Source organism: Helianthus annuus, chromosome 12, assembly GCF_002127325.2.
Source record: "Helianthus annuus cultivar XRQ/B chromosome 12, HanXRQr2.0-SUNRISE, whole genome shotgun sequence".
Lineage (NCBI taxonomy): Eukaryota > Viridiplantae > Streptophyta > Magnoliopsida > Asterales > Asteraceae > Helianthus > Helianthus annuus.
Window position 1 is genome coordinate 60934668 of NC_035444.2, and position 14372 is coordinate 60949039.

The window sequence follows — 14372 nt, forward strand, 5'->3', positions numbered from 1 at the left end:
AGAAAATTCAAATTTCGGTTAACACCCTTATTAACCTTAAACACATAGAGGAAAACCAAACTTGCTAAGCAACCATTTAGACATTATATTCTTACAAACATAAAACATACAAAACATTGATTGGTGTCACTATTAGAACATGAGATGATAAAGGGTGCTACTTTCTACACCCCCTCTATTTACTTTTTTCACTCCCCTCCTCTCACATACTTACAGGTGGGGCCTGCGTGAGACCGACAGTTTTCCTCTCACAAAAGGGGGGTGCGTATAGAATGAGCCATGATAAACTTCCTATTCTGAGAGTCACCGCTCCTTTTCGTAAGTCTTTTCAAGATCACTCTCAGTTCTCCCTTGATATTCTTTGTACGAAACAAAAGATTCTTGTCGAAACAAGCATGACGGTTCACCCAAGTGTCGACCACCCTTCTTTTGTGTTAGATCCCACCATGTTAGCTTGCAAATCATAACCTTGGTGTCTAAGATCATAATATTCATTGTGGTTTATTTTAGGAAGGTAATTTTAATATTAATTAATACTAGCCAATACTTTTAGACCATTGGGTGTGGGGAACGGCAGTGGGCCGTCCCACCCCTTTAGCTTCGTCAAACACTGCCCTCTTGGGGCTCGGCATGGCTTTTTCGTCTGAATTTGGACGTTGGAGACGGGCCGACTTTTTTGAATGGGGTGGGCCCTTGAAACGGTAACTTGTAACATTTAAAAAAAAAAAAAAAATTACCCCACCACTATAAATTCAACCCCTTTTCATCCCACTTTTACCAAACTACTCCCACTTTTCTCTCATTTTTATAAAAAAAAAACCTCTCTCAACCTTTAAAAAAATTATGGATCCCTACAACCCAAATAATCCCAACTCAAGTTCACACCCGTTTTCGTCATCCGGCTACACACCCGTAATGGACAACGCTTTTGCGGGTTACCAACAAATGCCAAACGCTTTCAACCAATACCCGTTCAACCCAATGCAAATGCAACCCAACATGCCGTTCAACCCATATCAAATGCAACAACCCAACATGTCGTTCAACCCATATCAAATGCAACAACCCAACATGCCACAAGCACCTCAAACACAAATCGAGGAACAAGATGATGAGATAGAGGTTGTGCCAGAAACACAACCTGAACCTTCAAAAAAGAAAAATAAAAAGGGAAAGGGTAAAAATGAAGACGCACCGGGCAAACAAATGCAACAATGGACAAAAATTGAGGAAAAGGCGTTGGCGAAAGCATATATTAACTCTTCAACGTCTCCTATAGTCGGTAAAATATTATTATTCTTATATTATTATTGTTATTAAATATTATTTGTACATTATATTTTTATTGTTATTATTAAATATTATTTGTATATTTTTATTGTTGTTTGTTAAATATTTATTTGTACACTATATTTTTCTTACAAAATATTATTATTATTATTGTTACTAACTTGTAGCTAACAATCAACTAAGCGATTCGTTTTGGCAAGAAGCCCTTGATATATTCCACGGGCTTATGGAACAAGGCGAGTACAGAACCATTGATTCTATCAGCTCGAAGTGGCGCAAGATGAATACGTTGATCAACCGCTTTTGTGGGTTTTATAACACAACGCGCGCCAACAAACCGAGTGGGTGGAACCACGAAAATGTTTTCAATGAAGCGGTGCGTTTATACGAAAATGAGAGCAAAGCTCCTTTCCCACATGTCCGTGCTTGGCTAGTTGTAAAGGATCACCCAAAATGGAAGGGATGTCAAAATGAGGTTGCACAAGCGAAACGAGCAACGAAACGGTCTAAAACTTCCGAGTCAGGAAGTTATAGCGTTGGAGGCTCAACCGGTCGTTGCCAAATAAATATCAACGACGAGCCCGACTATGAGGAGGAGTCGATTGAAGATGGAGAACGTCCCCCAGGAAGGGACAAAAGTAAAAAAATAGCGGCTGAAAAAAGGAAACAAGCCGCATCAGGAAGTGGTGGTGGTTCGAGGTTGGAAGGTGTTATGGCGGAGTTAAAATCATTCAAGGAAATCTTTAACGACAGGCAAACCGAGAAGGTAGATATTAAAAAAAACTAGCGGAGGAGAAGCTAAAAAAGTAACAAGAAGCGCAGGAGTTAGAGGAATGGAAAATAATGACCACCGACCTTAGCTCCTATCCACCGGAAGACCGTCCCATTTTACAAATGATGAAGGACAAAATTAGGAAAAAATGGAGTGGGGGAGTGTAGTTTTAATTTAAATGTAACTTTAGGTTATTTTTAAGTGTGTTTTTTTTTAATTTAAATGTAACTTTAGGTTTTTTTTAGGTGTGTTTTTTTTATTTAATGTAACTTTACATTGTTTTTTTAGGTTTTATTTAAATGTAACTTTTTTATTTTTATTTACTTTGTTTTCATTAATTAATTAAATCAAATAAATAATAATAATAAAAAAAAATAAAGAAGGAGCATCCCCACACCCTTGGATAGTCTTCAAGGGGAGGGTCCTTCTCCTTTGCCTACGTGGCGCTTATGTGGAGGATAGTTCTTTGGAGACTATCCTCCCCCATACCCAATGGTCTTAGACCAAGCGTAATGGGGCGTTTTTTTTAAAAAAAAATTGCGCGAAAACGCTCGAAAACGCCCAACCCCCCATTACAGGGGGCGTTTTACGGCGTTATTTTCGAAAAAAATCCCGTTCGGCGTTTAAATTATAACGCTTAAAAATGTGGGGGCCACCGTCTTTCGACCGTTTTCAAACGGTAACTTTCTTTTATTTTTATTTTTTTTTTAATTTAAAATAATCCCCACTATATATATTTACCCCACATTCACATCATTTTTTATACAAAAACTCACTATCTCTCCCACTTTCTTCCAACTTTTATAAAAAAAAACCCACTTTCTTCTAATTTTTATACAATCATGCATCCATTCCGCCCTCCTTTTGGTGTCCCCGGTAGACCCGCAAACCCGAACACAACCCAACCGCAAACCCCATTCAACCTTCAAGACATGGACCCGAGCTTTTTAACTTACGCGGCTTACTTGAGTGGCGCCCCTCCGTTTATTCCTCCCACTTTCGGCTATGGTCAAGCCGGCGGGTCTCAACCGTCACAACCCGAAGCCGATGTGGAAGTCGTACCGGAGACGCAACCCGAACCGGTGCAAGAAACATCGAAACGCGGCAAAAGGTCGCATAAGAAGAAGGATAAGGACGCACGGCGGCGTACAAAAAATATAATCAAATGGACGAAGGAAGAGGAATACGCGTTGACTCGGGCGTATGTCGACATTTCGGAGGACGAAGAGACCGGTAACTATTTTATATAAATATTATTTTACTTATTTTGTTATTTTATTTTTTAACAAAAAACTTTTTTTTTTAGCAAACTTTCAAACGGGCCCGGTTTTTTTGGATAGGGTTCGTGCACTCTTCTTTAGCACGTGGGGTCAAGGCGAACATCGGGACAAAGACTCCATTTCTAGCAAATGGACCGACATCAACAACAAGTGTCATGGGTTCCAAGAAGTCTTCCAACGTAACTACGATAATCGGCCGAGCGGTGAAGGTGACGTGGGGGTTTTAACGAAGGGTTTGGAGGAGTTCGAGAGGACAAAAGGCCCTTTCACGTACTACAACTGTTGGGAGCTACTTCGAAAAAGTCCAAAGTGGGCGGTAGTTAACCCAATGACGTCTAGTAGTAGACGTCGGGCTAAAAGGTCAAAAACATCATCCTCCGTTGACCCGTCAACTCCGACATCGGATGCCCGCAATGTTGATTTAAATGAGGCGGTGGACGAGGGCATTCAAGAAGAGTTGGCCCGACCCACCGGTAGAAGAAAGGGAACCGGGAAAAAAACGGTCGAGTCGTCTTCCGATCTCGAGTTAAAGGATGATTTCGAGGAGATGAACCGTCGTCTCCAAGACATTCGAGATCTCGGCCACCAACGTTATGAGATTATGAAGGAACGAGTGGTCGAAACAAAAAAATTTAACGAGATGCAAGAGGCGAGGCAAATGGAAAAGGACATCGAGTTTTTGTCCAAACCTATCGACCACCTACAAGGCGAAGCGTTGATCCTTGCGCAAATGCGTCGCCAAAAAATTAGAGAAAAATATGGACTCTAGATCATATTATTTTTTTATGTTTTTTTTTTATTTTTTTCAGCTTTTTTTCGGTTTTTTTTTTATTTTCTGCTTTTTTTTTATTTTCGGTTTTTTTTTAGTTTTTCTTTTTATTTTTTTTTCAAGTAATGTAATTTTATTTTTAAATTAATGAAGGTTATTTTATGTTTTAAATTAAAAAAATAATTGTGAAATGATTGTAAAATGATTGAATGGGGCATTATGGGGCATTATACCCACTACACCACTTTTGCTATAATGCCCCCTTGCTGACTAGGACGTCACATGGCGCAAAACGCCCCATGATGGAGGCATTATAGTGTTTAACCACTACACATGGCCTTATAGGATTGTAGAGAAATAAAACAGGAAGTATATATTAACTCATCACTGTCAGATGGGATGTGCTTGTCGAGGATTTGAAAGGCATTATCGCTCTGGCTTTATTACAAGTACCGTACTAGTCCTACGAGACAACCCCACTATGCAATAGATATTTTAGATATAAAGAGGGATATTATTATATTATATCATAACAAACACTTTAATTATAGAAAAGGCCTATATTGTTATGAGAGTCAGAATTGATATTGATTAAATTATTAGGGAGTGAGTGAAGGGCGTCACCAGGTAGCTCAACGGGGTACTCCTATCTGATTGGTAATATTGTCGTTGAATGTTCAAGTATAGAAATCGGTGAGTGTTTACCAATTAAAGATGTGTGAGAGTTGGTTCGTCGGGTAGGTAGTGGATTGCATTGGCTTCCACCCTAGGCTTTCACTTAGGTTATCGCCTTATCGGGTAGGTGATGTGGCATGTGTTTATGTTTGCCTAATAAAAAATATTTCATTTAGGCAAAATCTAACCAAGTTTCACCAGTATCTTACTAAAGTAATTTTTTTTTCTTTAAAGTCGCTCATTATTCATTAGGTGTCCTGATCTTGTAAATATTTATATAAATGTTAATTTTTGAAAGTAAGTGACCTAGATGAAACATATATAAATATTGGTTACTATTTAGTGATTATTTTTCTGATTCAACTACACATTTATCAAATTTGGTTGCTATATGATTTTTTTCATTGCTAACTCCAACTTAAAGTTAATCTAAAAATAACAATTACTAGATGGTAATTATGATTAATACGTGTTCCATTTAGGTTATTATATTAAAAAATCATAATAACAAACATTTAATAAAAGTTAAGTGATTTTAGAGGAAAAAATAATCTACACTGCGTGTCACCTTCTACCGACCACCAGAAGCATGGAGGACCCCAACCGTCATTGCGTGACTTTTCGACAACACAAATTCAGGTAACGAAGTGAACTAGTACAATTGTTAATGCATTTTATGTTGTTTTGATCTTGAGCAAGATATTTATTTGGGGTTAGAAGCTTATAGTGGTGGTTGTAGTGGTTTTATTACGCATTTTACATGAATATAACAAAACTTTTAACGAAAGTTAATATTAAAACTCAAACTTGTTACAAAATAAAAATCATGTAACTTCAACTTAAAACTTTTTAAGCTTATACAGTATATTAACTGCTAGTATAAAATCATATGGAATATTTGTGTAATTAACTCTTATGATATTTAGTAAAATAATACCCAAAAAAGACCGGACACATGATGTGTTGTCATGGTCTCGTGTTCCTCTATTCTAACTTTGCTTCCCATAAACCATCCATGAGTACCATTACCACCTTCCCCACAAATAATGTCATTTATTATGTATATTTAACTGTTTATTATTATGTATTTACTTTATGTGTGTGGGGTTGTCGCAATTATGTATGAAGATGAGCTATTTTTCAAACATGTTTTGTTAAAATATATCTAGATATGTTTCAAAAAAAAAAGTTATTCATATCCATATAATTTAACTAAAATTTACTGTTTCGTAAACTTAATTCTTATTTTATGGTTTGAATTAATATTGAAAATACATGGTTAAGGTATAAGAAAAGAATAAAGAATAGGTTTTGTTAAATTTTATGGTTTGAACGAATATAAAGAATGGGATGTGAATGATTAATGGTTAACACGTTTAAATAACATTATTGGTATTTACTATAAAAATTCGGTTAAAGCCAAAAAAAAGCTATCATAAAGGTCAAAACAAAATTCTAGTTCTAGTATTGAAACCCATTTGAACTTCAAATCTGGTTATATGTGTTGTTACTTGTTACGAGGTTTTGTAGTTGTTGTTAATACCTTCATGTTGCAGATTATATCAGCTTAATCGGTGCTTAGTTGCAAGATTATGATTTGTTTTGAATATGGAGGGAATCATGTCATTTATACGTTTAGGGAATGTAATTGTAAGTAAAGTTATGAGGATATTTTAGTCTTTTCACTGACTTACAAATGGTCAGTTAGTGGGAAGGTCTTAATTGTGAGCAATTGAATACGTCAGGGACTGGAGTGTTGATTTTTTCTAAATAGGGACTAAACCTGAGAGCTGGTATAAACCTCAGGGACTGAAACTATACTTTACTCTAAAAAATGTTAACACTAATAATATCTCTGTTGGTCAGTTCTAAAAACAACCACGAACTCGCTCAATTAGCTTTTTTTAGAAAGGTGTGAATTACTTGCAAATATCGGGAGGTCTAGCATATGTTGTTTTAACCGGATCCGCGCTAGAGAGCTTCCTTGCAAAATAAATCCCCAATTTAAACCCCTCAATAAGAAACCCATATCACCCAGACTCGAACTTGAGACCTGAATGAGAAAACTCATCCGGACCCACCATAGATGAAACTTAAATACCTGTAGCCACCACTAAAGCATTAGTGATAGTTATCGAATTTCCTTTGATCCTTCAAAAACATTAATTTTATGTTAATCCCCACAAACATTTTACAGATTCTTATATTTCAACATAATCACCATTTATTTTCTTTTTCTATAATCAAATTATTTTTTTAACCAAATCAAACTATTTATATAAACTTACATAACTTATTATAAAAAAATACTTTGACAGTAAATTAATTTATATAAAACAAATATTGTCTAAAAGATATAAAAACTGTAAAAATTTAAATAAATAAGGTTTTCAAAATTTAGAAAAACGTTACATATTTTTATTATTTTAACCAATTACTACTACATTTCAAGAAATTTAAAATAAGATTTAAAAGTTTTTTTTAATTGAGGCACCATATCTCGCGAAGATTTCGCCCTTCCAGAAGGCGGTGGCGGAGCTTTAACGAAAACTCAGTGGGGACCGGGAGGCTCAAAATCCAAATCGGTGGAGGCTAAACTTTTTAAATTTAATATTTTACACTACAAAAAAATCAGATATTTTTCGTAAAATTAACACTACGAACAAAATATCAATAGGGGTTGGGGCACCCTCGGGCCACCGTTAACCTCCACCCCTGCAGAAGGGCAAATTTCCCACGGGCCAACCCCTCCAGGCGCCATCCCTAGCCATTGCCACATGGGCCACAAGTGGAAGTTGTGTTGATATCATGTTGTGTATTATGTATATGGTGGGTTCGGAACGAAGAAATCAAGATGACATGGTTACTTTGGTTAAAAGATAGGGCGAACCTTTCAATGTTCGATTGGTTGAATTGGTGAACTTTCAGTTTTCCTAGTATATGGTGGGTTCGGAACGAAGAAATCAAGACGACATGGTTACTTTGGTTAAAAGATAGGGCGAACCTTCCAATCTTTGATTGGTTGAATTGGTGTAATTCAGTTTTCCTAGTCATGTCATTCATGTACCTGTATTTTCTAGCTTTTTGCTAATGCTTTTAGAAAAACTAATTCATTGTCGATAAAGAAAATCTATTATTCCCATCGACCGAAAAAATACATAACTTCCCCCCCCCCCCAATCCCATCCTTTCATCACGAAAGCATCTACGAATGCCTCACGGCTTTCCGATGCCTCACGATGTACACAATTGTAACGCGGACTCACTAATGTTGTGATTGCCAAGGCCGGACCTATTTAACCCAGGCTTAAGCCTAGGACCTTCAAAAGAACCGGGCTTCCACTTAAAATAAAAATTAATATGTTAACTATTAATATTAATGCAAAATTATTATTTTAGATTTGTTTACTCTCTATTATAGTTGTGTTGGATTTGTATTTGATTACAAACATGGATAAATGAGTATCGTTTATAACAATTAAAGAAGTAAAAAGGGACCCGACGTTTCATTTCATCTTGGGCCTCAAAAAGGTTGGATCGGCCATGGTGACTGCTTAAAGATTAGGCAATGGTATTTACCTTTTAAAATACGAATACAATACAATACACATAAGTAGTTACAAATAGAACAATTAGGGCATGTTTGGCTAAGCTTTTCAAAGTAACTTATTGACTTATTGGCTTAATCAAAAAGCCAATAAGTCATTTTAGTGTTTGGCAAATTGAAAAGTGCTTTTGAAAATGGCTTTTTAAGATGAATGAAAATGAGTTTTTAACAAGTTACAATATTGTGACTTCTTGGCCAGCTTATAACTTTTCAAGCTTCAAATTACCAATATACCCCTTATTTACCCCCTTATATCATATAAGCTAAGCCAAACACTTTTTAAAAAACAACTTATTGACTTATTGGCTTTTCCCACCCCATAGGCTAATCCAAACGTTTTTTTTTTAAAACTCATTTTCAAAAAGTCATTTTCTCAAAAGTTCTTTTCTCAAAAGTCATTTTTAACTCTAATAAGCTTAGCCAAACATGCCCTTATACACTAGACACATATAAGTAAAACTTGATTTTAAAAATATATATCACGACGAGTATGGAAATGGCAATTAAGATGGTAAGGGATGTCGTGAATGGGCGTTTCCTCACCTTTCACTATCTCACTTTCCATGCGTTGTTCCCTCTGACAAGCCTTCAACTCATTCTTTTATTTTCTATTTCTGTTTCAAGTTTTGATTCATATCCATTCCTCTCACCTCACTGATATTAGTATTAGTAAACCTAAAATAACTAATATAATTAGGGGAAAGTGAATAAGGTGCTGTTAGACATGTAACCTTACGCGACAAACCCATCAAAACTACGTAGTTTTGATTAAATATCCCTAAAAATAAAATTAAACCTTTTATCTCTTAAATCCCTAACTAATATCCCTAAAAATAAAATTAAACCTTTTATCTCTTAAATCCCTAACTAGCTGAAACAAAAAGAACGACTGCAAATCCCCAAATCCAAATCACCTGCAAATCCCATGGCTTCTCTAATTAGGAATCTGAAGATAAGATCAATTTTCTTGTATTCCACTCTCAATTAATCGACCAGGTTTCTTCAATTACGAAAATTTTGGTGTGTTCCACTCTCAATTAATCGATCAGGTATTTCCTCATTGATTATGTATTCAATTAATTAATCTCCATGTTTTTTATTTAAAAGTTCCTTAGAATGGATTTAGTACTGGTGATGATTTGCTTAATAAATCTCCATGTTACTAAAATTACCTTAAATATCATGATTCGACATGTTTTTTAGAATGCTTTTTTCCCAGGTTCATTCATCTATTTATCGGTTTCCACATGTTTGTATTTTTGTTGATCCAGAACATTCAGAAGCTAAGCTAATGGATTCAAGAGTTCAACCAGAGGAGGAAGCTTTAGAAGCGAATTTGATTGATGATATTGATGCAAATGGGTATTTAGTCGTACATAGCGATTCCGATGTTGAAGTAGAGAATATAAAAGATTTTAAGTTTGAGAAAGAAGTAGATGATAATGTGATCGGGCAGGTATTTGATACTCTTGGTGACGCATATGATTTCTACAATCGCTATGCATTTGTACATGGGTTTGGAATACGTATTCGTTCGACTTTTAAGGATAAGACAACAAATGAACCTTATAGGAGGAAATATGTATGCAACAAAGAGGGGTTTAAAGATTTAAAGCGTGATAGTTCTAAAGGAGATGTCAAACGTCGTAGGGAATTAAGGACCGGATGTGAAGCATTTCTTAGGATTTCAAAAGGTAAAGATGGAAAATGGCTAGTAGATAAATTTAATGATTCACACAATCATGAACTAACTATTACTCCAACCAAAGTTATGAAACACCGGTCTCATGAGAAGTTTCACCGCGCAGAAGCTTGCAAATCTCTAATGTCAGAACTTAGTCAATCCGGGTTGAAGCCTAGTCAAATCTGGAAGGTCGTGAACACCATGAAAAGTCCATGTGAAAATGATGTCACATCAAAGCAATGTGCTGATATCTTAGCTGTTGAACGGAAACAATACAAAGGCAAGGAGTTCTATGGGCTTATTAAGCATTTCCAAGATAAACTAATAGAAGATCGAAACCTCTATTTTGTTGTGGATTTATCTGAGGATGGATCTCCAAGAAATATTTTTTGGGCTGATGGGAGATCAAGAGACGCGTATATCAAGTTTGGAGATGTTGTTGTGTTTGATGTCACATACATGACCAACAAATTTAAGATGCCATTTGCTCCTTTTGTCGGGGTAAATCATCATCGCCAGTCCATACTTTTCGGTGGTGCGCTATTGGAGAATGAGAAGCAAGACACTTTTGAATGGTTATTTAAAAATTTCTTGAAGTGCATGTTTGATAAGTATCCCTCAGCGATGATTACAGATCAAGATAAAGCTATCTGCAATGCAATACAAAGTGTTTTTCCAAACACTCGACATCGTTATTGTTCATGGCATATTAAGAAACATGAGACCGAACATCTTCGACCTCTAAAAGTTCATTATAGTGACTTTGAAGAGTTACATAGGCAGTGGGTAAAGAGTAATACAATTGAAGAATTTGAAAGTCGTTGGGAATTTTTATGTGGTAAATATAATTTTCAAAGCGGCAGTTGGATAATGGAGATGTATAACCAACGTAAATATTGGGCTAAAGCCTTCTTGAAAGATTGTTTTTTTGCTGGCATGACATCAAGCGGAAGAAGTGAGAGTATTCACTCTTTTTTTGATGGATATGTAAATTCCAAGACCATGTTGAATGAGTTCGTAATACAGTATGATAAAGACTTCAAGACCATGAACTCCAAGCCAGTTCTTTCTTCTGTTAATTTGATAGAGGCAAAAGCGAGTTCACGTTACACAAGAAATCTCTTTGATGTATTCAAAAAGGAATGGATTGAAGCTACCTTCAATTTAACTCATGAGACCATAAGCAAGACTTCTGAAGAAATCATATATAAGGTTGGACAACTGGATATAGATAAAATATATTGGAGAAATGTTAACTTCCGTGCCTCAGATAAGATGGATGTTACATGTTCATGTGCAAAGTTTGAAACATATGGGATATTATGCAAGCATATCTTATATGTCTTGAAGAAGAGACATGTTGAAACTCTACCTGATTATTATATTTTACCTAGGTGGACTCTAGATGCAAGGTATAAGGTGGATAATTGCACTATTGGGCTCGAAGACACACATAATGAGAATGAAGTAAGTGGGTTAACTTTATGGTATGTTCAATCAAATTTTAGAAAAAGCGATCGAACAAGCAAGAGACTCCCCGACTGAGATAAAGAAATTAAACATTATCCTTTTGAATTTTTTAGAAGAGCAAAGTATTCGAACAAGGTCGAAACAATTAGAGACCGCTTCACAAGATTCTATGGCTGGAAGCTCTCAAGTGAACATGATACCTCAAATTTCTATTCGGGATCCACTAGTCCATACTAATACTAAAGGTCGACCTAAAAGTGCAACTAGAATCAAATCATCCCTTGAAGCACCAAAAAAGAGAGCTTGTTCTCACTGCAAGAAACTGGGTCATTACATCAGCAGTTTTCCAAAAAAGATGGTAAGATCTATATATTTATAATGAATTGATGTTAGTATAATACTTATATTAATTTTTTTCAGATGGAAGAATCGTTACTAGAAAGAGAAGGATGAAATGTGACTCGGCTGGAAGAATCAGCAAGTTTGCAAATTTGTTATGGTGGCACTAGTTTCAGTATTGTAGAAAGTAATTTTTTTTTTGTAGTTTTGCAATTTCCTTTATTACAATGGTTTTGATATTTAATGACATCAAAGTAGCAGCGAATATATATATATATATATATATATATATATATATATATATATATATATATATATATTTAGTGAATTCAACTGAGGTCAAATGGGCCAAAAATATAGTGAGTTTAACTGAAACTAGTCAAAATGTAGTGAAGTAAAATGTAACGGGTCAAAATATAGTGAGGTAAAATGGAACAGGTCAATATATAGTGAATTAATATGAAGCGGGTCAAAATATAGTACATTAAAATGAAGCGGGTCAATATATAGTGAATTAATATGAAGCGGGTCAACATATAGTGAGGTAAAATGGAACGGGTCACTATATAGTGAATTAATATGTAACAGGTCAAAATATGATCGACCTCATGTAGTTTGAGAATGTAGCTGTTGTATATTAAAGTAGATGTATATTAAAAAATTGTGTGCAGGGTTGCTTTGGATGATGCTTGCAAAGTTAGTGATGACCTAGTAGATTTGGTCAAACTTTAGTTTGGCTGTTAATATTTGGAAGACTGATGTACCTATTTTCCTTTATTATTCTTTATATTTTTATTATCTTTTGATCTGTTGTACTTTTTTGGTGTTAGTTAACATTTACATAAGCATGAGCTAAGTGTCACTGTAACTAAAGTGATGCAAGTATGAAACATATGTCACATGGGAAGTTTCCCTGTATATTGGCGTTCAGAATTATTATATCAGAACTTGCAGCGAAACGGGTCAATATACAAGGAACTAAAATGAAACGGGTCAATTATAGCAAGATATGACTATACCCATGGCAAACTTGCAGCGAAAATATACACGCACTTTGATTTAGATAACCATTTCATATTATACAAGATAGTCTTGAGAACATTTACAATAAAACCATCTAACTAAACCATTATAAATAACATTCTTTTTGCAGTCCAATCTCTTTGCATCTTCTTAATGTTTCTTCCATTCTCATGGGCATTCATCTGTAGCACCTTGCATCCTCTATAGTATACTATCTGCAGCCTCTATAGTATACTATATGCCAACTCTAGTTTACACAAAAGATACTCATGATCAAAGGATAAGAAAATAAATTTAGTAATAATGTAGTACGAATAAACCATCTTGTTGGCTTCGGAACATCGTCTTCTCTTCCTTCGTTATGTACCTCCAAAGCGTCAACTATGTATCTCTGATGAAAATTTGAACATATAAGACTCAAATTACTTACAAAGAATCTTTAGAATCTGTCAATCTGTGCTAAGTACTTGAATGCCTAAAAGATTAAAGACCTTGACTTTTAACTAGTATCTCTAATGAGTAGCATTTACAAGAATCAATATACATCTGAGACTTGAATTCAAGTTGAATCTGACAGATCACTGGGTAGGTACCGACGATTTGCAATTGTGAATCACGTATTCCTCTGTTTCAGTTGTTAAAGAATTTGGAGCCCTAGAAAACCACGCGTCCCCTAACAATCAGCCCATGGTAATCAATTGCAAAACTGAATGATTGCTAACAATCAATTGCAAACCTGGGTTTAGTGTTAAAATCGTTGGAAGAACTGCTCAAGATCAAGCGGATGTGAGGAGAAGGTGTTGCAAAATTGGGTTTAGGGTTACAAACGACCCTGGTGATAATCAAAATCAAAGAACGTGTTGTTGTTGAAAATAATAAAAGGTTTAATTTTATTTTTAGGGATATTTAATCAAAACTACGTAGTTTTGATGGGTTTATCGCGTAAGGTTACACGTCTAACAGCACCGTATTCACTTTCCCCATATAATTATTATTAAATATGGTACTTGGATTTTAGTATTTTTATCGTAAAATGTTTCACAAACCCAGTTTCAGGCACGTAATACAATTATGCATGCATAGATGGTTAAAACATAAAGTTATCTTTCTTACCTTTAAAGGATATGCATTATAGTGTTTAGGGAAAGACATGTGGAGGTGCCCGTTGAGATCGGGAGGGCCAGGAACACCGTTCCCCTCTCTTTCCTAATGTATCTTCGGTGACATCCTGGGCTCCTTCCTGATCTCCATTCTTCATAATTTTCTTCACCCTATATTTTTATAACTATCAAAACAAAAAAATTATTACACCGCTAAAAAAATAAACTTATTGTTTTCTATACAAAATTGAATCATGGGTCCAAACAACGAGAACCTGTAGGAATCCGTTCGTGCAAAATAAATAAAATTCTTTATTAACTTGAATTACAGAAACAAATCTGACTGAAAGTAAAAGTACAGTAC

The 14372-nt window shown here is 35.2% G+C and overlaps 2 protein-coding genes across 2 annotated transcripts; both read left to right on the top strand.

Annotated features, from left to right (window-relative positions):
• Positions 1-843: 843 nt before the first annotated feature.
• Positions 844-2077, top strand: LOC118485050. The gene is made up of 2 exons (XM_035981278.1): positions 844-1282; positions 1458-2077. Exons 1-2 carry the CDS (start codon positions 844-846, stop codon positions 2075-2077), a joined length of 1059 nt encoding a protein of 352 aa, XP_035837171.1.
• A 7198-nt stretch (positions 2078-9275) lies between these two features.
• Positions 9276-12111, top strand: LOC118484720 (protein FAR1-RELATED SEQUENCE 5-like). Its single transcript, XM_035980595.1, has 3 exons — positions 9276-9441; positions 9664-11904; positions 11967-12111. The coding sequence occupies exon 2, from the start codon at positions 9684-9686 to the stop codon at positions 11619-11621; it is 1938 nt and encodes a 645-aa protein (XP_035836488.1). The 5' UTR covers positions 9276-9441; positions 9664-9683; the 3' UTR covers positions 11622-11904; positions 11967-12111.
• The last annotated feature ends 2261 nt before the right edge of the window (positions 12112-14372 follow it).

Bases quoted from the DNA above. Each gene is read 5' to 3' on its own strand.
- LOC118484720 (XM_035980595.1), top strand. From the start codon at position 9,684: ATGGATTCAAGAGTTCAACCAGAGGAGGAAGCTTTAGAAGCGAATTTG.
- LOC118485050 (XM_035981278.1), top strand. From the start codon at position 844: ATGGATCCCTACAACCCAAATAATCCCAACTCAAGTTCACACCCGTTT. The intron at 1,283-1,457 runs GTAAAATATTAT...ACTAACTTGTAG, and splicing joins TTCAACGTCTCCTATAGTCG to CTAACAATCAACTAAGCGAT.